General features: G+C 39.1%; 4 protein-coding genes and 1 non-coding gene across 5 annotated transcripts; 3 read left to right on the plus strand and 2 right to left on the minus strand.

The window, feature by feature from the left end:
• Window positions 1-17,173: 17,173 nt before the first annotated feature.
• Window positions 17,174-19,111, plus strand: LOC133844255 (uncharacterized). Its single transcript, XM_062278168.1, is given in 5 exon segments — window positions 17,174-17,399; window positions 17,401-17,457; window positions 17,928-18,309; window positions 18,374-18,510; window positions 18,577-19,111. Coding segments are annotated over 5 exon segments (735 nt in total). The 5' UTR covers window positions 17,174-17,330; the 3' UTR covers window positions 18,667-19,111.
• LOC133846661 (U11 spliceosomal RNA) lies at window positions 17,541-17,781 on the minus strand. Its single transcript, XR_009895002.1, has one exon. It is a non-coding gene; the product is annotated as a U11 spliceosomal RNA (small nuclear RNA).
• Window positions 19,112-19,373: 262 nt separating the features above from the next.
• LOC133846055 (gustatory and odorant receptor 63a) lies at window positions 19,374-21,612 on the minus strand. The gene is made up of 4 exons (XM_062280775.1): window positions 21,526-21,612; window positions 20,919-21,413; window positions 20,713-20,862; window positions 19,374-20,636 (listed from the first exon to the last, which is right to left on the minus strand). Exons 2-4 carry the CDS (start codon window positions 21,162-21,164, stop codon window positions 19,518-19,520), a joined length of 1,515 nt encoding a protein of 504 aa, XP_062136759.1. The 5' UTR covers window positions 21,165-21,413; window positions 21,526-21,612; the 3' UTR covers window positions 19,374-19,517.
• Window positions 21,613-21,649: 37 nt separating this feature from the next.
• LOC133846058 (hsp90 co-chaperone Cdc37) lies at window positions 21,650-23,412 on the plus strand. The gene is made up of 4 exons (XM_062280778.1): window positions 21,650-21,810; window positions 21,870-22,073; window positions 22,141-22,800; window positions 22,864-23,412. The coding sequence occupies exons 1-4, from the start codon at window positions 21,778-21,780 to the stop codon at window positions 23,164-23,166; spliced, it is 1,200 nt and encodes a 399-aa protein (XP_062136762.1). The 5' UTR covers window positions 21,650-21,777; the 3' UTR covers window positions 23,167-23,412.
• A 38-nt stretch (window positions 23,413-23,450) lies between these two features.
• LOC133846059 (dnaJ homolog subfamily B member 13) lies at window positions 23,451-24,670 on the plus strand. The gene is made up of 2 exons (XM_062280780.1): window positions 23,451-24,440; window positions 24,497-24,670. The coding sequence occupies exons 1-2, from the start codon at window positions 23,456-23,458 to the stop codon at window positions 24,610-24,612; spliced, it is 1,101 nt and encodes a 366-aa protein (XP_062136764.1). The 5' UTR covers window positions 23,451-23,455; the 3' UTR covers window positions 24,613-24,670.
• The last annotated feature ends 41 nt before the right edge of the window (window positions 24,671-24,711 follow it).

The raw sequence follows: 24,711 nt of genomic DNA on the forward strand, positions 1-24,711 counted from the left end.
CAACCATGAGCCTGAGCCACAGCACACAGCAGCAGCAACAACAACAACACGAATGTGTTGAACTATGCGCTGCGATATAGCTGTAAATGCTGCGATGCCGTCGTCGAGCGTCGCGGTCGCTGCGGACGTTTGTTTGACTTTTCGCATTTTGATGTTCTGCTCTCTGTGCGGCAGCTTCAACTTTTCAAGTGCTCGCGCGCTCCACATGCACATCACAATCCCAACCCCTGTTCCCCTTCTCATCTTCCTCCTCTTCCTGCGCTGTGACAGGCCGTAGAAAATATTTATGCAAGTCAAGCGCCGAGCATTTATGAACTGTCAAACATTCTCAACGCAATTCCAATGATTTTGATACTTTAACATTTTCGTAAAATGGCAGCCAAGTGGCGCTTGAGTGCAAGGGGTGCGAGGACACAGAGACACACACACATACAGTTGCACGTGCCGATGGCACACACACACATTCGCACTGGCGACAAATTGGCGGTGTTAGTGCATATGTGGGTGTTTTCCATGTGGCAAGGATTCGAGTGGAACTAGAAGCAGAATGTTGCCTTGCCGCTGCCCATCTTCCGCCTTGTGCGGCATAAATGTTGCACGCGGCGTATGAGCAATTTGAAGTTGCGCTGCAAGCCTTGAATTGACATAGTAAAGAGTTTTGCGGCAACTTTAAAATGGCGCCGTCGACGGCAAAATCGATTGAGACACTTGTCCGCATGGGGTTGAATTTTGTATTCGAATTTCAACGTGGCAATGGGGGATGCTTGTTAAAGTAATGGGGTACAAATTATTTGCTCATATAGAGGTGGGCGTATTATACATGACTAAAGTGCAAATAAAGTTGTATATCTGTGTGTATGTTTAAAGTTAACAATTCTTGGTCTATTTTTAATATTTAAAAAATATATATAATATATTGAGTTTTTTTTAATCACTTAACACTTTTAAGTTAAAAGTAATTTGGCAAAGTATCGCAAACAAACAAAATCATCACTTTAAAGCTTTTGATAATCGAACTAATTTTCCAATTTCTCTAAAGAATTGTTTATATTAAAGTTTGGCGAACTTATTAAGCCTTAAATGAATAATATGTTATTCATGAATAATTGAAATTGGGGCAAACATTTTATCTATTTATATAACAAAATGAAACTTAATTTGCACTTTTCTTTAATTTGTTCAAAAATAACTTTTTATAATAGCAAAAAACATCAACAGTTAAAAACAAGTAAGAAAGATACAGCCCACTCACACACTCGATAAAAATTTTGTATATTTTAAAAATAATAATAAAGAAGTTCTGTTTATTTCTTATTTCTATATACAAGTGTTCATGTTGAAGTTAAAATAAATCGTAATTCGTAATAATTGTAACTAAGTAATAATTTTCTGTTAAGAAATAAAATATTTCTATTTCCACTACTGTAATGAACTTCTATGTACATTTCTTCGGCTAAGTATTAAAATTAAATTTTTGAGTTCTTAACCAAATATTGTATTGGTAATGTTCAACAATGTTTAAACATCTTTAGCATGTTTTTGCTGCATTTTATAATCGCCTTTCTAAAGAACAAATGTACCCGATAATCGAATTGAGCTGTAAGGAATTTAAAACCAGTGGGAATTCTCACAATCTAAATTGAATTTCTTAGAATTATTCGCACTTTCAAAGCAACCGTATTCAAGTCCTTTCTCAGCGTAGTAATCAAAAGGCGCTACACTTGATCATTCCCCCCAATTTTCCAACTATATTGTGTTAACATTCGCTCCATAAATACCCACGAAAGGCAAACATGATAACATCATAAAGGCAATATTCAGACTTCATTAGAAGTAAACTGAGTTCAAAGGTGAGAATAGCCAAATCAAATAGAGAGGCTATAGTAACAAAGCGCCAACTCCAGCCAGAAAAGGTCTAAAGCGCCGCCTTCGTCATCGTCATCGTCATCGCCATCGTCTTCGCCTTCTTCGCCACTCTCACTTCGATCTGCAGGTTTAACTTCAGGCCAGGCGCTAACTGCGAGGTGTGAAAACTGGGCAGAGATTTCCGTGAAATAGTCCAATCCGTTTAATTGTATTTGTAATTTTCATGCATTTTACGACGCTTTGAACAATTTGACGCCAACTTTTAAATCAAATATGGCGCCGACTGAAGAAAATATAAAAAAAAAGTTGCTCAACATATTTTTTTGTTTTTGGTTGCTGAAACAAAAGGCAGCCGTCGCTCATTTGCATTGCCGATCGAAAAGGAGTGGAAGTGGGTGGCAACAGAAACCAGGGGAGGAGGGGGATGGGTTCGGCAACACTAACAGGATATGCCAGTGAAGCACCAATAATCCTTTTAATAAATATGATATCGCAAAGGACCAAAAAAGCCACAACGGCAACGACAGCAACGACTCTGCCATCTCTCTCAGTTTTATCCCAGTTTTCCCCCTCTCACTCGTTTCCTGCTGCTGTGTCGGCATCATTTGCATTTTATGCAAATTTCACAGCAGACAGCAGAGCATAGCAAACGTTCCAAAGGATACACAGCCAGCAGCAAGAGCAGGAGCAACAGGAGCAGAATCGGAGATAGGAGGCAGTTGGCAGCCTCTCTACAAAGCGAATATGTAAATGGGAAAGTGCTGATGTTTTTTAAAAGCTTCCAAAAATAAACAACATAAAAATGCGCAAAATACGAAATGGAAATGGAAAATGGAAAATTCACAAAATGCATATTTGCTCTTTGTTATAGACGATGGCCAAAATGGGGCAGTAACGATTGCCCATCAAACTGGAGACCAGAAAATATTCGGTTAAGAGAGAACTGTTTTGGAATATAAATGGGAAAAGTTTTATGATTGAAGTTTTGGATTTTAAATAAAAATTTGAATGTGAAAGTATTGTTTTGCTTAGTAAAATTAAGTACAATAAAAGGTGAAGAGCAAATAAAGCTAAATAGAAATATCGAACATTTATAAAAATAAATAAAACCTGGAAGGATTAATTTGAGACAAAGATTTTCGAGATATTAAGCAACATATTATATAACATATTCCTTCTTATAGAATTATTGTTGAACATATTTATACAAAGGTCCAATATATAAAACAGGATTGTAATCTAGAAATTATATTATATAATACTTCCAAATGCAATATAGTCATATAACAAATGAAAGTTAAAGCAACATTAATTTATACTAACTATATACAATTTATGTAATTGTTTAAGATTATATTATTTCTTGTTTTTTCATATTTGTAATATATATTATTGTACATATTTTTTAAATTGCTTTTGTTGATCTCTACTTTAATTATGTCTTTTGTAAGGATTTCTAAAATTTGAAATTATACCATTTCTAATATCAACTTTTATTTATTTTATTGTTTGAATTATACCTTAGAAATACTATTTTCTTCTTTTTAATACTTTTCAATTTATTTTTGTTACAGCCTTTTATGTTGCTTGGGATGATCGCTTCTAATACTTAGTTTGGTGTAAGGATGTCCGAAATTTCATATTAAATAATTGCTAGCTTAGATAATAATTTTATAATAACTATTTGATTTCTATGTCCAATTTTTGCAAACTTTACATTTTATTTTTCGTTATAGTTTTTATGTTATTAGTTTTGATCTATAATTTAGGTTAGTTAGGTAAGCATATTCAAAATGTAACATGAAATAATTTCTAATACAATTCAAAAGTGTATTTCATGACTCGTGTTTATTCGACTATTGAATGTTTGCTTTGTTTTTTACTTGTTTGTTGGAAAATATTGTCGAATATTTTGAGAGGCGAAAGCATCACAAGCACACACACACACATATACTCCTACATACATCAAATAGACTCTCACACACATATGCTTACGTAAACACACACACATACAGAGAAAGCGCAATATGAAGTGTGAAGAAAAGAGATGGGGAACAGGCAGCAAGGGGAAAGACGGAGATAGCTGCAACATTTTGCACATATTTACATGCAAATTGTTTGCTTTAAAATATGCACAAAGTTTTCTTTTTCATTTTGCTCGTTTTTATTTCTGTATTTTTTTGATTTCATTTTTCCTGTTTGGCAAATATGAATGACAAACGGAAAGAAAAAAATCAAAACTGACAACTCGAGAAAAAGTTTTGCATCGCAAAAAGTTGCGCCACCCTTAGCTACAAAATTTGTGGGGCGTGGCAGTGGCACTTAAATAATTACGCAACCACAACCGCTTCTCCCTTTTCCCCTTTCCCTTTTTCCCCCATCCAAAGTGTCGCGACGTCTGCGGGACACCTGCAAAGAGTCACCGCAATCAAAGGCCATTGATCCTGTTGCACAATAATAAATAAATAAATAATAATCATAAAGCTGGCAATTTTTTATCGCCTAATCAGTAACAACAATTGGCGCAATTTGCCGCAATGATAATCATCGGGCAAACAAATATGCAAAAATTGATAAATTTATGAAAAACCGAAAGTGCAAATGGGCGTAAAGTGGAAAATAAAACTAAATCCGTTCCAGCAAAAAAAATAAAACTCAAAAAAAGGGGTTGGTCAAACGGATTGAGTTTGAAACTGCGGCCAGCCACGCGTTAAATTCGATTTGTTAATTTACGAATCCGCAAAACTATTTGAACTGTATGTGTGTGTGTGTGAGGGTGTGAGGGTGTTGCCATGGTAGGCGACAACGAGGCACCAGGAAACAGGACGAGGAATAGTCTGCATTGTGGCAAGCATGAGGGGGAGAGAGGAGAGAGAGAGCGAGTGCAGTCAATTGGACTGGGAGTTACAAGTTGTTATTATTTATGAGGCAAGTTCTCATGTTTCAATTGACAACGACAAAAATATAATTGTGATACATTTCAATTCACAATTATTTTTTGTGCAGCAGCCACAGCCACAGCAACAGCAACAACGACAATAAAATCAATTGAAATGTTGGCAAACATGTCAAAATAAATTATATAGCACATGTGTGTAAAAGTGTGGGTTGTTTACCAGCTGGGTGGTATAAAGTACAGAGTGTGTATAAATGTGTGTGTGTTTGGGTGTTATGCAAGTGGCAACCACAAAAACCGAATTTTAATTTGCACGCTTGCAGCATTTGTTAGTCAAACTGGTTGAAGGTGGTGACGGCATTTCTCATCCCCTCTCCTGCAAAACCGAATTCAATTCAAACCCTAAAACTTCAACTGGCAACACAAAAAAAAAATAGAAAGAAAACCTCAAACCCTTAGGGATCTAAGCGGCTTACAAAATGCTCAACTCAACGGCAGACAGGAAACGAAACCCACAAAACCAAACTGAGAAGCTGCTCCCGGCATCCCTTCACACTTCGCCTCGTCCTCCTCCTCTTCCTCCTCCTCCTTCTGCTCCTCCTCGAGAGAATTGCGCAACTTTTACGCCTATTTGCGGGCATAATTAAGTTAAAGCCCAACAAAAGAACAAGCACAAAGCGCACAGGGCAAAAGTCGAGAGTGCACTTTGAAAATCGAGCAAAAAGCGAACGATAGATTTAGAGAGGGAGAGCAATACACTCTATATATAGCCTACCCCCAGACATTGTTCCATTTCCCACAGTTCCAGTTACAGTTTCGACACCTTGCGGGCCGAAGAGCAGCCGAGGAGCAGCCGCGGGTCTCTCGACTTTCGGACATGAGCATAGCATGCTAAGGTAAGGTTAACCCATCATAAATCAACGGGACACGAGAAAGATCATTAAAACCGAATCTCGCTATCATAATAAAGAAATCACACGAGAAAACAAACCTGGGCAAAAGTCTCGTCTTGACTCCAACTCCATTCCACTCCACTCGACGCGACGCGACTCGACTTGAGTCTGGGGGCTCTCTTTTTTTTCATTTGATCGCTCAATCAAAATGATAAATGAAAATTAATATTTCTTAATATTGTTTACAAAGTGAGAATTATACACACAGATCCAATGATCTTTGCATTGCCACCAACAACAACGACAAACACAGCTTTAAATGTAAAGTAATGTGCAAAGCTTAGGCACTTTTTTGGGGCATCATTAAAAAATAGATAGAAATGAGTTTGTTGGATGAAACGGAAGTTGGAATACTCTATAAATTGAGAAATGAGTATAAGATTGGTTTGGGAAGAATGTTTAATCAATTATATATTTTTAATTTCAATTTAAAAATGCGGAAAAGTTTTTGACTAAAATATTTACCTTAATAATATTATATTTTTAAACTATTTAAAATTTCACGAAATTCAAAGTTAAAATATATAATAAATTGCAAATTATAGAATATTAATGAGATAATTGGGGACTGACATTATTTCCTATATCTTTTAGATTTGAAATGCGATACTTATCACATTAATTTTTAAAATAAAGTAATAAGGTATAAATAAAATTTGAATTTGAATACGTTTCTCTTTTTTACTTCAAACATGTTATTTATATATTTCAGATTGTTTATTTACAACATTATAAAATTCATATGAAAGCTAGTTTCTAAACATATTATTTAGAAAATGGAATAAATTATTGTTTTAATTTAAAAATGTTTCCCAGATAATAAAAGAATATACAGAAAGCAACGCAGAAAGTCAGCTAGCCCTGAGGCAAGTGTATGAGATGGGATTTGGGTAATAAGTATGTAAGTATATGCCATTTGTGGGAAAAGGCGCTGTTGTGGTCAATATTTCATGGTGGGGCCATTGTGTTTGATAAGAATTATTGCAACATATCAATCACGAGGTTAAGTGGATCTCGTTGCGGGCCGTGAAATGTGACGGGGCATGCATCAAGAGGCACGCAAAGGGCGCACAGCACACAGAGAGCGGTTGTAAGGGAAAAGTCCAGCCACAAAATGAAAACATTAAAAACAACAGTCCAAAAATTTAACTAAACAACTCGAACAGCAAAAGCAGCAACAACAACAACAGCAACAGCAATAATAATAACACCAACAACTGTGGCAACATTCATCAACATCAAAAACAAACAAAAAGGCGCGAGTCAAAGCCAACAAACAAATAAACAGCGAGAGAGAGACAGAGAGAGAGAGCGAGATACTGAGACGAAGATGAAGATAGAGATGGAGATGGAGTGCGGTTGGAAGAGAAGAGTTTTGGCCGCGGACGCTAGAGGAGAGGAGTGAGAGAGCCCAGCCCAGCAATTTATTGCGGCTAGTTGAGACGTCTCGATGTTTGGATAATGTCGGTTACTTTTTGGCTTTTGTTGCATGCTACGCTGATGGTTTGGCTTTCGTCTTGCGACTACCCGTTGACTTTGACGCCGCGTTTTGGCGGTTGTCGCGGTTTCTCGACTCGTGAGTTATTGCCACGCACTTTGACCGATTAATTGACTTACAGCCGGAATGAACATTACTACAGCTCAGTACTTAGGCCAAGCAATGGGGTTCCAATTAGAGTTCGCTGGAGATGCAGCTGCAAGTGCGTAAGGTATCCAACAGCTGGGATAGCTACAAATTATTGTTGCATTATAAATCAGAGAACTAAAAAAGATAAGTTTTAAGAGTTGTCGAACATCAATTCAGTCAAAAACTCACCCTTATTGTGTGTGAACACTCGACTTAAGTAAATTAGCAACAATATCAACAAAAAGTGCTTCGATCCGCATTGACAGCGACTCCTCTCACGCTTGGACGCAGCTTTGTTCGCCTAATCGTGGCACGTGCTTCAACATACATAATCATAGGGCTGACAACAACGAACACAACAACAACAAAAAAAGAAAAAATAGAAAATGTAAATAAAAGAGTGGCAAAGGCAAAGGCAAAGGGTCGCTGCTGGAGTGGTAGTCACATAAAGATAATCCAATCTTATGCTGCTAATTTCACAGAGCATCAGAGCTTAGGAGTAAGCGTGTGTGTGTGTGTGTATGTGTGTGTGTGGACGAGCGTGTGGCAATGTGGTTAGTGGAGGGACTTTGATGGCAACTGGGTCGAGGCACTTGAAACTCTGAAAAACTTTGACAAAAGCAAAACCAGAGCCCAGAATAAATAAATTCGATTATGTGAGCCAGTCGCCGGTTGCTAGTGGGAGTTGTTGCCACCACAGGGTGGCGCCATTGTGCCACTTCTTCCCCTGCCTCATGCTGCGCTGCCTCAAGCTGGCTAATTCTAATTCGTTTATTAAGTTCGTTGCGCCTTTTTTGGCTCGCTTTGCATAGGTTGAAGCGTCCTTTGGCGCACATAAAATATGAAAACTCAATAACGCCGCCAGGCAGTTGCTGCTACTTTTACTCTTGCAACTTAATTGTGCGTCCACGCACCTGTTGGGGTGGCAACAACAGCAGCAGCAGCAGCAACAGCGCAGCACGTGCAACAGTGTGGCAACAGCGAGACGCCACGGCAGTCTTTGCCACGCACGAGCTGCATTTGCAAAGTGGGCGTGCATAATTTATGTTAATTCGCCTGAGAAAGCCAACTCAATTCAGCCTTCCAGGCAGCAACACAACTTTTACTGCAACAACTACAAATGCAACATAGTATACATATGTGCTGGTGTGTGTGTGTGTGTGTGTGTGTAGTTGCCGCCAAGTCAGCCAGCTAATGAGTGTAAAAATGAGATGCAAATCTAACCGCCGAAACGTAATAAACATGTCTATTTTTTATGATTTCCTTTAGCCAACAATTCCACGAGGTGAAATTTAAATGTCTCAGGTGCTTCACCGTAAACTTTAATACTTACTGTTGTTTAGTAATATACTTACTATATTATACTATAGTATATAAATTTTTCCTAATAACTAAGACTTGAGCTATATAAAACAGTCATAGCAATACAAATTATAGTATGGTCTATTTTAGTATGTAGTAATTAAATATATACTACTTACTGTTCTACAGTATAAAATGGAAAACATTTAGTATAGTAAGTAATATACATATAATATAGTAAGTAGTTTACTATATACTATAGTTTCTATATATTGTACTAAAATATGCCATACTATAGTGTAAATACTATTTTATCTCAAGAAAAATACAATAGTAAAAATGAAAATGTTCTTTAGAAACTTCAGACAATATTCATTTTGAAAACATTTTAAAATAGTTATAATTATCCTAAAGCTTGTTGTTATTAAATCATATTTCATAAAATAAAAGAAACGAATATTAATAAATGCAACCATACAAAAAGAATTTGTACCTTTATACTATGTAGTAATATACTATACTTTATATGGTAGTATAGTATACGTACATATATTATGTTTAAATTCTAAACAACATTTCGTTTTTGTTCTTGTACTTATCTTTAAGCTTAATGTTATTTCATCATACTTCATGAAACAAAACAAACATATTTAAATGCAACCAAATAATAAATTATAAACCATATGTAACAAATATTTTACATATTTTCATATTTACATAAGTTCGGATTATTTAAAAAATTTATTAAATATAGTAGAATAAATTCTACTTCATTATCTAATGTCACTACAAATAAAATTGAATAGTGATATTAGTTTCCTTAAGTGAATTCATTTCTCTATTACTAAAGTAAAAGCCTAAGAAATGGAAGAAGTTAGAAGACATTCTCTAAATACGAAAATACAGTGCGAAACTATAGATTTAGATAGATTGTTTGCACGTTTGTTTCTTTCAGAAATTAGAAAAGTTTAATGAGCAAAGACTTACACCAAACCCTTAAAACCATTCAACATTAAATATGATAGTTTGGTATTATATACATAGTGTTATACTTTCATAATACACTACTTAAAGGTATACTATATAATTTAAAATAAGAAACTCTTTGCCTTATTTGCGACACCCAAAGTTGATGAGCTGTTCAAAGGGTTGAAAAACCCAACGTTGCACAACGCAACGCTTCACGCTCTGCGTCGCTTCGCGGCTGTCGTCAATTGGCGGCAACATCATAATTATTATTATATTATGTTATATACGGCCATATGCATACGCATGCCAGCGTTGTGGTCTGACAATCAGCCCGAAAGTGATTAAAGTTAATTTTTTAGGTGTTTCTTCTGTATTTTTTTTTTAAAGGGGTTTGCTGTGGCAATTAAAAGATCATTGTGCGGGTCGTGCACTTCATTAAATGTCAATTTGTTGAAGTTCATTGACAGCTCTAATAACTTCATTAGGTGTTTGTCACTTTTTGGTAAAGGGTTGACACATTTTCCCTAATAAAAAACAAAGTCGAAAGTCGACATTTTGTAATCTAAGCATAATAACCCGCATGGGAATTATCAAATACCATTCTTTATATTTAAGTTATACAAAATTAAGTTGCCAGCTCCTTGACCGGGGCAATCTATGGTGAAAGAATTGCTCAACACTTGCGCAAAAGTTTGCTACTGATTTTTTATGAATTTCCTATTTTCAATTTGCTTTTCTTTTTTCGTCGACATTATTCACACTGCAGTGATTTCACAAAAGATACAACGACACACACACAAACACACAGCGCTTGAGATACATTCAAAGAGCCACTGAAAAATGTGTAGAAAAAAATGGAAAAGCGGATGGATAAAAAAAAAGGACGAGCGACAAGCATAAACCCCAAAGGACACAGAAAAACTTTGCTGCTTTGTACAAAATTCATAAAACTTCCGCTTGGTCAGATTGGGGGCGCACGTGGGCGTGGCAGCTACAGCTGCCAGCTGGGTCAGCTTGCAGAAGGCGGTGGCGGCAGCGGGGGAGAGGGGGTGACTGGGTAAACAACAAAATGGCGCATTTTAAAGCGCAGAACCCCAAGGAAAAGCTCGCAGAGAAAAAGAGATAGAGAAACAGAGCTGAGCATGAAAATTTCCCATGCTAAACAGCTCAGAAATTTTTCCTTTTACTTTGTGCAAACTTGGCGCCCCGTCGCCATTTTTATTTTATTTTACTTTTTCGATGTCGCTCCATCTCTTTCGCTCCGCTGGGGGTTGCATGCGTGCGGCCTGCTCTGCTTCTACCCTGTCGCCCCTTGCGTGTCATGTGTTTTTTTGGGGGGTTGAAGATGTTGCCTCAAGCAAAAATAAACAAAAATCAAAGTTGCAAATAAGAAGAAACTACAAAGTAAGTTAACATAAAAAGTTCGACGCCTTCGCCTTCGCCTTGTTTTTCCGAAGTTTGCCTCCTCCGCTGTGTGTGTGTGGAGGAGTTTGGGGATGCGGCGGGATACTTAGCTACCCCCCAAAAAAAAGACAGACGCACAATGTGTTGGGAGGGATTCACACAAAAGATTTTGTCGAGCACTTTTGGGCAGCAACAAAAGCCGGAAACAGCACGGGAAGACGCAGCGGCAACGCTGGCAACATCCTCTCAAGTGCTTCCTTCACTCGTGCTGCGGCTCCTTTGCTCAGCATGCAGCCAGCGATGTTGCCGCTCAGTCAAGCGCAAGGACGAGGCAGAGCACGACACAGAACGAGCACGAGAACGAGAACGAGACCAAGAACGACTTAGCTATAGAGCTGCTGGCAAGCATACCCAACAGCCTGACTGCCTGACTGGCTGCTGACTGCTTCTCCTTGGGCATGCTGATCACGTCTATTTATTGTGCACATAATATGGGCGCACTGTGCTCTGTCCTGTCCTTCAGTTCCTCCCTCCCTCGCTCTGGCTTTCACTCTGTGTAATCCTCGCTCGTCTCCACTTGCTCCTCCGGCTACGTGCGACGCATGCATCGCTGGACACGCTGCTGCTGGCTCCACTGAGTCGCTTTTCCTCCCTCCCTCCCTTCTCTCAACTTTACTTTTTATTTTTTGCGCCCTGTTCCTAGTTCTATTCCTTTTTCTGCTCCTGCACAGAAATTCAATTATCGTGAATGCGAATTTTTGCCCGATTCCGATTCCGCTTCGCATGTTTTGTTTCAGCATCGAAGACTCGGCGAACTTTCAGCGTATCAGCATTTTATTTGCTGTTGATTTATGCAACGTTCCACCCGCCTTGCCCTCTCCTTCCCACCTCTTCTTTTGCTCTTCTCCCACCCATCTTCTAAATGTATCCCACCGCCCAACTCCCCGCTGTTCACTCAAACAATCGCTGCCGTTGCTCTGCTTCTATCGCTGCCTCTGCTGCTGCTGCTGCTGCCAGCTCTGTTGAATATTTGCCAAGTATGCTGATTGAATTTTTTCCAGTTGACTAAATGATATCAAGGATATTTGCCCAAGCTAGAGCCCCGGTGACAGCTCCTGAGCCGCACTGGGAGCAATCCTCACAATGCCTTTAAGGTGTCCACCAAACTCAACTCGAATTTTAGTGACACTTGTTTCGAGTTTAAACTCAAGTTTAAGAATATCTACGAGCATTTAACAATTTACACTTATAACTGCATACATTCATTTAAATATAATACAGGAAAAGTATAGGTATTTTCTTTAGTCGTATGAATACAATTATTTATATAATATTTATTGCCTAAAATATTCTCTTAGAAAAATATAAGTTCATTTTTCAAATGTAGTTTCAGCTTTTAGATATTCTTAGAAAAATAGAATTAAAATTTCGAATAAAACCAAAAGTATTTTTTACTATAATCTGTAAACTAAATTAGTAAGATTGCAAAACTTAAGAATATTTCATTTTCAAATAATAAAATACTTAAGCCTCATGAACAAAATTAAATGATTAACAAATCAAAAACATTCTTGTCGGATCTTGCAACTAAAATTCATCTACCAAATAAATTTTAAAAATAATATAAATTGCAAAATCTTGCAAAGCTTAGAAGATTTTCTAATAGTAAAATATATAATAAATATATAATAAAGTAAAATATATAAATAAAATAATAAAATTTAATTTATAAAAAACTAATTTAAGTCAACAATCTGAAAAAATTCTTAAATCATTTCGTAACTCTATCTTTTATATGAAGGAAATTTTTATTTAACAGTAAAATGCGATATATTATGAAGAACTAATTTATGATAAACACCAAATAAGTTCAGTTAGCAATTAGTCTATGGCAATTGATATTGATACTGCAGCATCTTGGTAAATTTGAATATGAGAATGTAACACGCAAGCCGATGAATACTCGCACTCTCTGTGTAACGTAACAAAGTCTGCCCACATTGATAGTGTGCAATTAAATTGCAATTTGTTGCTTATTCAGCCGCATCACACATCGCAACTGTGTGTGACAAACTATGTTAGGAAAGCCTGAGCATTATCCTGCCTGTCAGTTTGCCGATGGCGATGATGCGACAAACGAGAAGCAGAAGCAGAAGCAGTCCAGGAGATATGCTAGATAAATGCCATGCACACTTGTATTATCAATTTTCAATATTTAGACAGAGACAACTACTACTAATAATCACGTTTGTTGAGCGTAAAGCGAGCATACATTTTGTAAATACATCCTGGGAGTGAGGGGAAGGAAGAGTCGCGTTGGGGTGTAATTAACACTTTGTGCCGTCGAGCAAATCGAGCGAGGCTAAACTCTGGCTGCTGACTGACTCTGGCCACCATCATCATCATCATCACCATCATCGAATGTGCAATAATTAATATGCCCAACATGCAGCACAGGAGTGTTGTCCTGTTATCCTGCCGCCTGTTCTCTGAAGTGGGTGGCGGTACACTCGTCGACTCATCGACTCGTTGCTGTGTTGGCGGGGTGCTATAAAAGGCGTTAAATTGACACAATTGAACACACCCTTGAGATTCGAGGGCTACAGCTCGCCCCCATCTGTGATTGTTTGCCGTGTTGTTTGTGTTGTTGCTGCCTCAAGAGGGAGCGAGTGCGTTTAATCGGAAATGCTAACATCTTCATCATCATTGCACATAATCGAGCTCACGTTGAAAAACTGACAAGCGACATCCCAAAATCGCGCACTCTTCTCCAATTCACAAAAATTTTCCATATTCGATGCAAACTTCGGGTGACGCTTTGTTATCAACTCGCTGCGTTGTTTGAGCCATGCAAATATGTGTAACAATTGATATTGATGGGTGACTCCAAAACGTGACTAACATCAGATATATAGCTTGAAGGCTATACTTGACTTTCACATACATATGCGTACACTTGGCTTAACATTAGGCGTATTCCTTAGAAAAACACTTAGTAACTTTGATACCAAGTGTAATCCTGAGAGGATGATTGTCTTTGGGTATTGCTAGGATTTGGTAAACAGTTAACTTTATGAGATACATATTCCCAAAAAAAAAAGAATACTCCTTGGAATACATATTTGTTTTTTATGATATTTGAGAAGCTTACTCATATTTAGTTACACTGTTATTAATAAATATAATAGTAATCTTTTATGAACAAATAGAATAAAGTATGTATGATGGAGATACAAGACTTTGGACTGATTTTTCATTGTTCTTCATAAGTCTTATTCGAATAGACTGACTTATAAGAAAAATGTCGTTTCTTCAAGATCAGCTGTTTTCTATACGGATTTTTTGACAATGAAAAGCTTTACATATCTTTATGGATACATTGAAAAATTAAATTTTTTTTCCACATCAATAATTTATAAATTGAATTGCCATATCTGTTCTAAATAAGCATTGGCAACTCAAAGTTTCCATATATGTAAGTATTTAAAATTCATTGTCTCTTTCAATATAAATTTTCTTTTCATTTCTAGAGTCTAGATTCTAGACTAACTTCATTAAAAATTTCTAGTAAGAAAATTTCTAGATTTCTTTTCTTCTTGAATTCCTAAATAATAATTCGATCGTCGCATCTTTTTTTTTAATTAAAATCCACTTCAAGATGATTGCTCCCAATTCGGTTTTTAGATAAGAACAAAATCGGAGATCAACTAAATTTGTTTTCGAGTATTTAGAATTTCGTTTAACCGGCTACCAGATCGATTTCAATTGCAGCCTGCAGCCTGAGCAACAGACTGTCAAAACAGGCAAACAAATTGTGCAAATAAGTCGAGTAAATGTTATTTATGCTCGAGCGATTGCAGTGATTAAATAACTAAGCAAAACGAAACCCCTAGAGATCGAATTACAAATAGTTAAATGACATGAAAGTGCAGCAGATTCAGTCAGACTGAAGTTGTTGCCAACTTGCAACAGCAACAGCAACCACAACAGCAACAGTCATCGTTGCTGCTGCAATGTGGTGCATATTAATGGCCCGAAGGTGTGCATGCCAATTGTCATGCGCTGAAATGCTTGTTAACAACAGCGATTGCTTTTCGAATCGGCTCCCACTCGAATGGTCAAGTTTTCAGTTTTCTTTTTCTTTTCATATTTTTTTTTATTTTTTAATCAAAGCTTCCTCTTGCAGCTGAAGCTGTTGCTGTTGTGGCTGCAACTGTTGCAGCTCCTCCCCCGTGGCAATAACGCCACACATTTGTAATGTTGCTTCTGTTTCAGCCGTTTAAAGTGGCTCTCAAGTTTTGGCTTGCAACGCTTGCTTAGAAGCATTTTACAAGTTACTTTAAGGCAATCAATTTGTAGCCAAGTTGTTGCTTCTGCTGTTGCTGTTGATGCTGCTGCAGTTGGGTTGAGAGGGGGGGGGGGCGAAAAACCAATCAAAAGAGCGTTGCGAACGCAAATTGAACGGCAAATGGCTGGAAGATGATATTTCAATACTTCAAGAGCCGGCCTCTGTTGAGGCCATAAATTATGAACGGGGCGACGCCTGCGCGTAGTTGCTTACTTTTTTGCAGTTATGATTATCGCGCCAAGTTCTTCTCTGCAGTGAAGTCTCGAGTTCAGGTTGCGAGTCAGGTTGAGCTTAACGCATTCAGAACAGCGCGCGTTTGCGTTCGCGTTGTTGTGTGCAAACAAATGTAAAAAATTTTTAATTGACTTTTGGATTTGCGCCACCGCCAGTTGCACTTTTTATGGCCCCTCGCGTGCATGCAGCTTAAAAGTTAATAAAACACGCCCAATGATAACAAGCCGCAAACAACAACACAAACAGCAACAACCAGAAGAAAACGGCAATGCATATTTTGCCCCTGAGGTCTTCATCATCTTCATCATGATGATGGTGGTGCTGGTGGTTGAAACATTGTGAGTGCTCCATCGCATCATCCTCGCCAGCTCGTAGAAAAACAATCAATTAAGCGTGCAAGTAGCTGACACAGGAGGAGCGCCAGTTGCCATTGGCAACAGTCAATGGCACGACTCCAACTCTTCGACTCTTTTAGACTACGACTCTGATTCTTCTGGCCACAAAGTACCTCATCCAGCAACTGCTTCCTCGGCCTGGCCAATTTTATGGCCTGCTTTGGCAAAATTTATGTTACATTTTTATAGTTCAGTGTAAATTGACTTTTAAAATGTAAAATTTATCATAGCAAACGGCCCGCAGCGGTAGGAACCACATTTTAATTGCTTTATTTCGGATGTGCCGCCAACATCTGGCAACACTGGCCACAACAAAAAAGCTTTGCGCTAAAAGCTTTGCATTGTCTCACTGCGATAAACATCTGCGCGGCTGCAAAGCTTAAAAACAACCCCCTAAAAGCTTCGAAAGCTAAAGTGTTTAGTGTGAACGTTATTGAAATACTCTTAAATTTGGTTAAGATACAGATAAGTGATATAATTTTATAAATCCAAATGTACATATGTACATTTCCATATGTCCATAATCCCGAAAATATATTTTTTTGTCAGCTAATAAGGTTATCTATCTTTAAGCCAAATATCAATTATTAACTCATTACAAATACATAAAACCACAATGTGAGTGAGTTCCATTTCAATTTTACCGTGTTTGCTATATGTTATTAGAAATTGTATATTATAAAATTTTTGTTTTTTTTATTGTTTTTAGTTTTCAACGGGCATTTTATTATATTCATATTTTATATAGATTTCACAAATTTGTATTATAGTAAATCATAGAGTAAATCTTCCTTTAGTCAGTAACCTTATTAGATAAGATAAAGTTTCTGTATCTTATTCATACCGATAAATTGTAAGGTTATTCTTAGGCAATTTAACTAAGATAGTTTTCAGTTCAGTATCTCATTTGTGGAGATATGTATACTTTATGTTACATTTTTAGCAAGTAACGACACAATTATTATCACCTCAAGTCTGTACCAAAATTCAAATCAAACAAATCAGTTCGTATACTTGATATACCCTCGCTGCGAAAGAGTTGTTGCACATGCAAAACAAACATTCGAAAGCTCACCGAATATCAAAACAGACCTTGGGAATGTACGATGCGCCTCCGCCGCGCTTCCGCGAAAAGCTCTCGCAAGTTTCAATTTAATGTACGTACGTGGGAGCCGCAAATGAAGCGCCAACCCTTAAGTTGTCATTGGCAATTGGATGACGAAACGATTGCGACGAGTCGCAGCCAGTGGCAAAGTAATATACTTTAGTTGAGTGAAAGAAAAATCCATAAATTGATTAAAAAGTAAACAAATAAGTGGAAAACACACACGGAATAATGTTGCTGCCCACGGTCAGCACAGGTGGCAAGTGGAGCTGTCGCCGCATCTGGGAAATGATGATGTCCCCCCATATCACCGCGTAATCTGCGGACCACAGCATTGCTAACGAGCATCTACCAGCTGGTAAGTGTTGTTATTGCATTGATTGCGACGACGATGATGCACATAAGCTCCCACACACGCGCTTATGTAATGGATTAATCATGTGGGGCACAGCGCACGGACACAAAACAATGCCATAAAATGTGCAGCCGCAAACCCCAAACAAAAAAAATTATGCACTGGATATGCAAAGCCATACCCCACTGAGCACGTTAGAAACCCATCGAAGGCGGCAATTTAGCGCACGCCCCCGCCCAACGAGGGGCGAATGGACGAGCCAACGGCGCAATGCGTCTGCACTATTGTTCCTGACATTGGAACATGCTAAAGACGAGCGCCCTTTTTAAAGCGCGAGCATCAAACGTAACTGGTGTCGTTGTGCGCATGGCTTAAACCACTTGCGAATTGTTAGCGCCAAAATTGCAAAATATTGTGCAACACTGAAAGTATCCGAAATTCATGCGTGATTCCCTACTTTTAAATCCTTCCAGCTCATCGCGCATTCCATTCTGTTTGTGGTGCTCCTTTGTTTGGCGCATGCAGAGCAAATGCGATTGCTACTTGATCTGGACATTGCGGATCAGAAGGATAGTGGATTCTACAATATGTCTCCGTTCCACAACGATATGCGTCTTAAGACGGCCGCTCAACTAGCCGATGCTACCGAAAATGCGCTTTATGTGCTAGCCAGCATTACAATAGTCTACGCTTTGAGTACCATTGCTCTCTTCTTTGGGGTCTACAAGAATAAGCCGGGCTTGATCATACCTTGGCTGGTTATGGAGTTTCTGGGCGTAATCGCTGCTGGAGTTTTTGTCTTTATGCTAAAGGATACGAAATTACCCATGATATTTGGCGGACAGTGTTTGTACTGTAAGTTTTTATTTACAATTTAAGGTTATGTTCAGACTTAAGATCAGCTGGTTACTTTTTGCAGTTGTCGTTAGTTATTCGCTACTCTGCATGGATGCAGTCAAGTGGTATGTAATGCACAGCTTCTACCAAAGTCTGCGCACAATGAACAAATTGCGAGAGATCGCTACGGTTGCTATTCCTTGCCCAGCTCCAGGCACTGTAAGTCATAATTCTAAACATAACTCATACAGATTTAAATGCAATATGAACTGTCTTCCATAGCAGATTCCTTATCAGTTCCGTCGTGAGCATATGTACCTGGGCAGCAATGGATACAAACACATTCTAACCGAATCGCCAGATGGACAGTGTTAAGTCCAAGTTAACGCTAATAAAAACGCTTCAAAATACTACGATGATCGATCAGAACCCTAAACCCCAACGCCCTCGAACTTCCAGCATCCAAGTGTCTTAAATTCCGTTTGGTTTTTCATTGTAAATTTAAGTTTTTTGGAACGTGTGTGATATGGAATAACCACAGATAACTATTTTATATAGAGAAAATGGATCGAGAGGCAGAGAGATACATACATATGTTGTATATGTAAACAAATGATATATTCTTACAGCAATACAAACAGATAATACGATGATAATTAGCAAATGTGCAATAAATGCGATACATGCATTACCTATTTTCTATATAGCGCTTAAAGTTCCCCTTCCCCATATAAATATATATATATACATTTAATCTTATCATGTAGTAGTTGTTGAAATTGCAACTTTATTTTAATTTAAATAAATTGAACATAACAAAAATGTTAAATAATATTAATCAAGTTGACTCTTGCTGGATTCGAACCGGAGATCTTTGTTAAGTGAAAACTCGCTACTTTATGCACTGCGCCACAGCAGCGAAGGAGGCGGCGAAGACAAAATGTGAAAAAGTAATTCACGTTCATTGTATGTGCATCTCTTTTGCACGAGTTGAATTTCATACAAAAGACAAACGATTTTTAAATTATTTCTTTAACTAAATAAAAATATGTCAATTTGATTTAAAGAATACACACTTTTTTTGGTATTTTTCGTTTATTGTAAAATTTATTCTAAGCTGTTCTAAGTTTAATATTCAATTGTTGCCTAATTTGCTGTGCATTCACTATTTTGTTTGCTTATTCCTATTCCTAGTCGCATCACAAATCGTGCTACCTTGACCTAATTCAACCCTTTCGACCACGCCCAGACCGGGTAACTGCTGCCACCGTTGTTGTGGTTGGTGGTGCCACAGAAGTGCTGGTGCTGGTGGCACCCAGCAAGGTCATGTCATTAGACAAACTATCCATCAGCATATCGACGACTGTGACATTCGACGTGGCATCGCCATCGCCCTTGTCCGTTGGAATGCTGATCTGGAACTGCAGCAACACAACCAAATAGGTGACCATTGTGGTGAGCAGACCCTTGAAGAGAGTGCGATTAACATCAAAGAATCCGCCACAATTGATGTTCGATGGATTCATTTCGGTGGCACGCAAAAACATATTAATCTCTGTCTGGGCATCCGAGTTCATCCAGTTCAGCTCGACCATCAGCAGTTTCTTTTGGAAATTGGTGCGCACATTGACGGACGCATAGTGCGCCTCATCGCAAATGTAGAAGAGTAGTCCAATGTTCCACAGCGCTGTGATGGTCAGACCAATATCCTTGATGCCAAATCCCTCCGACAGCTGCGACAATAGCCCATAAATTGACAGCGTAATGATAAAGAACAAATATAGACTCATGAATACAAATGTATAACAGAGCGCGTTGCCAGTGTCGCGGGTCAACTTGCTCAGCCGTAGCCACAAGACGCGATAGTCTGCGACCATGGCAGCGGGACCAATGTGTTTCAATGCCTTCTGAAAGCGCTCGGCCAGCAGATATGCGGTTGTGCTGATTCCTTCGCAGATGAGAAACCACCAGGCGCCCAGCATGGCCGTCAAATTATCTAGTATGCAGTAGGGTACCACTTGATTGAGGTTCAAATCCGACATAGTGATGTGTATGATAACCACCGATAGCACCGACAGTATGGGTAAGACTATTGCAATATAGACGCCCTTCTGGCGGAGATTCAGCGGCAAACTGTGTCCAGAGATCTGATAGTACAGCACTTCAAAGTCATCCCAATCGTTGAACAAACGCGCTATCTTCTTGGCCTCCCACCACAAAATTGGTATTATAATAATGGGTAGTATGTTGACCAGAAACAAGTAAGCGATGACTGCCTCCTCGAAGGGGCCGCTCAGGGAACGCACAATGTGAATGCGATTGTTGGCCACATAACCAACATAACACTGCCGACATAGTAAAAGTAAAAGAAATGATTATTAGGGAAAACCCTTCTGACTAAGCAGCTTCTGACTGACTTACCGACAACAGAACAAAGAAAACTACAGAATAGAGAAATGCTCCCGAGTTCAAAGCAAACTTGGCCCGAGCAGGACCACGGCGTACAATGGGCAGAACACCGATGATCCGCAGAAACCAGTTAACCGGTGCAATGTTGCGATAAAAAACACTCTGGCAGACAATTCAAATTAATACGTATAGTTGCACAATTTCATAATTATTCTCACCGGTATAAAATCATTACTAATCGAGCCCACGGTGCTCACCGAACTTCTCTTGCCATTTCCTGGTGCCTGGTAACCACTATCCAAACGTTCAGCCAGCCCAATGGAATACTTGCGTACACCGTGTAGATAGGCCTGCGCATTTCCACTGTTTATGGGCTTGGCATTCAGGAATACCGTGTCCGGTTTTTTACGTCTATAGTAGCTGGCCATTGTTAACGAACTGTGAGTCCTTATGATTGACTCCATGCTAGGCTAGCGACTTTAGACCCAGACATTGCCATTAAAAATGCATTTAACCTCGCCCTCTATTTGTTTCTCATTGTTTACATTGCAAGAACAACTTGAGTTTCCTGTTGATTTCGTTTGTTTGTCTTCTGCATGCATTAACCTTAACCGTGTGTCCCAATTTCAAATTAATGTCAATGGCGCGCACTTGCCCGAACCTCGACAACATCGCTGTTTCACAACACTGTTAATGCAATCGATAAATAATCTCTGACCAACAGCCATGATTATTGAAAGTTATGACGCGTGTGTGTTGTCTTTAAATTCTTTTTTTTTTGTAAATTAATTAATTAATTAATTATTAATTTACAAAAGACTTTACCTGTATTTGCCATAAATAATAGAACATGCTGTTTCCATTTAACATTTTTTTTTTTAATATAAGTAAATCACGTGATGTGTGACCAGCTTGCTTTTATGTCAGTGATTTATAATAATATATTTTTCAACCTATATTTCTACCTATTTCAAGTTTAAGCTTCCGGTCACTCTGATTGGCACAAATATTTCTAGAATTTTTGCAAATTAAGCCGAATTTTATTGTTTTCACAATCCGAAACACGGAACAGTTAAAATGGTCGACTACAGCAAATGGAAAAATATTGAAGTGAGTATTTCCATGTAGATGTGTAAAGATTATTCATAACACAATCTCCCAACGTGCAGATTTCGGATGATGAGGATGAAACACACCCGAACATTGATACCCCTTCATTGTTCCGCTGGCGGCATCAGGCACGAGTTGAACGCATGGCGGAGTCGGAGAAAGAGAAGGAGGACATGAAAGCGAAACGCCAGAGTTACCAGGCCCGCTTGATGGACGTCAAGGAACGCATCAGCAAGAAAGACGGTGACGAGGCCGCACTTAAGGTAAAATGAGTGCAACTAGCATTTATTTATTGAATTAGTCATCTCTCACATTGTTGTGTTATCGCAGAAAGAGTTAGATAAGATTGAAAACGAAGGCAAGGATCTCGATCGTCAGGAGAACGAATTGCTCAAGAAAGACAAGAAGACGCCATGGAATGTGGACACAATCAGCAAACCTGGTTTCGAAAAGACCGTTATCAACAAGAGGGCCGGTCGCAAACCCGATGAGAATCTGAGCGAAGAGGAGCGCGAGCAGCACCTCAAACAGTTCGTAAAGGACAATGAGAAGCTGTGTAAGGAATACGGCATGCTGCGCAAATACGATGCATCCAAGCGTTTTCTGCAGAGCAACCTACATTTGGTGTGCGAGGAGACAGCAAACTATTTGGTCATTTGGTCCATCAATTTGGAGATGGAGGAGAAGCACGAGCTGATGGCTCATGTGGCGCATCAGTGCATTTGCATGCAGTATATACTGGAGCTGGCCAAGCAGTTGGACGTTGATCCGCGTGCCTGTGTCAGCTCATTCTTCCAGAAGATTGAGCATTGTGGTGTCGAGTATCGCCAACAGTTTGAGAGTGAGATTGAGGGATTCAAGGGACGCATTCAGAAACGTGCCCAAGAGAAAATTCAAGAAGCTGTGGCACAAGCAGAGGAGGAGGAGCGCCAGGAAAATATGGGACCCGGGGGACTTCATCCAGCTGATGTGTTTGAAACGCTGCCCGATGTAAGTTTGCGACTTTGCCAAGTTGATATAAATCCTTTTAACTATTACATATTTTGTTTACAGGAACTTAAGGCTTGCTTTGAGTCGCGTGATATTGAGCTGCTGCAGAAGACAATTGCCACAATGCCCGTAGATGAGGCCAAGTATCATATGAAGCGATGTGTTGACTCTGGTCTTTGGGTGCCCAATGAAGGCGAAGCGCCCTTCAAAGATGATAAGGGCGATGAAGCTTCCGGCAGTAAAACTGACGAGAAGAAGCAGGAGGAAAAGGAGCAAAAAACTACCTCGCCAAGCGCCAAAAAATCAGAGGAGAAGGAGAAAGAGGAGCCCATCTATACAGGCGTTAGCACTGAGGATGTCGATTGATTGATTGTCGTCCCTTAAAACCGATGCAGATTAATGGATTATGCTTAAATTATAAGTCGTACTATACTATAAAAACAAAACAACAACATAAACTACTCATTCGTTGACAATTGTACTCATGCATTTCCGATTCTGATTCAGAGTTCAGTTTGTATATAATTTGAGCGAAAACAAATTCTCAGTACTCAGTAAACTGAGTTTGAGATTTCAATAAACAAAACAAAAGCATCAAGCTATCAACGTAAATACGAATTGTTTATTATTCGAATATATTATATTTTTCTTAACAATGAATCGTCCTGAACTGGATTACTATGCGGTGCTGGACATGCCGCGCAGCGCGAGCAAGGAGCAATTAACTTTGGCTTATCGTCGCCTCGCAGTTCGTCTCTGTCCGCATCGCGACAAGAAGTACGAGCAGGACTTTGTGCCTCTGGCCCAAGAAGGAAAACTGACACATCTGTCGCCCATGTCTGAGATTAAGCAATGGGCTTACATCAATATGGCATTCGACGTACTTGGCCATGATCTATATCGGGCGATCTATGATCGTTATGGCGAAGCAGGTCTCTTCGAGGGTGTCATGCTGCCCAATGGCTATTTTCCGCCCTATCAATATCATGGCGATCACATGAAGGTCTACGAGGCTGTCTTCGCCAGCTACTCGCCCTATGCTAACCTCATAGATGCGGTAACCAATCCACCGAGTCTTTATGCAACTCGTGAGCATGGCATTGGTGTGCGGCACAAGGATACGAATACCGAACGCATCATACATTTGTCGTTGGAGGAGGTGCGCACGGGTTGTGTGAAGCTAATGCATGTGTGGCGTCAGGAGATCGTAGACATCAAGGAGTCGCGACTGGAGAAGCGAAAGCATACGCTCAAGCTGAACATACAACCAGGTACGACGGCAGGCACACGTTACTGCTTCAAGGAAGAGGGCGATCGTTATCCAACCACCATCCCGGGTGATATCATATTCATTGCGGCCGATAAGCCGCATCCCGTCTTCGAGCGGCGCAATATGCATGATCTGGTCTATCGCTATAACATAACATTGTGTCAGGCGTTCACGGGATTCATCTTTTTCGTCCAGACACTGGACAAGCGGCAGCTTAAGATTGTCGTCACGGATGTGGTGACTCCAGGCTATCAGAAGATTGTACCGTGTGAGGGATTACCGAAGTGTCGTAATCTGGATGCCGTGTCTGCCATTAAGCATGCCAATAAGCGATTTGACGATTTTGGGGATCTCATTATTGAGTTTAACTGTAAATATTTAAGCAACACCAATCTTATATTTCACTTTCAACGAACAATTTTCTAGACATATTCCCCAAATACTTGACGCCAGAAATGAAGGCGATGACGCGACAGTTCTTCACGGAGTTCCAGAAGCATGAGCAGGCATTAGAAGCTCAAGAAAAGGAGCACCTATCGTGAATAGTTTCTGTTATATTTATTTAAATGCTGCAATAAACAAAATTGAAGTGGTTCAAAATTTGCTACATAGCGCGCATTCACAATAGCATTACCGTTTTT

Source organism: Drosophila sulfurigaster, chromosome 3 (genome assembly GCF_023558435.1).
Source record: "Drosophila sulfurigaster albostrigata strain 15112-1811.04 chromosome 3, ASM2355843v2, whole genome shotgun sequence".
NCBI classification, from domain to species: domain Eukaryota; kingdom Metazoa; phylum Arthropoda; class Insecta; order Diptera; family Drosophilidae; genus Drosophila; species Drosophila sulfurigaster.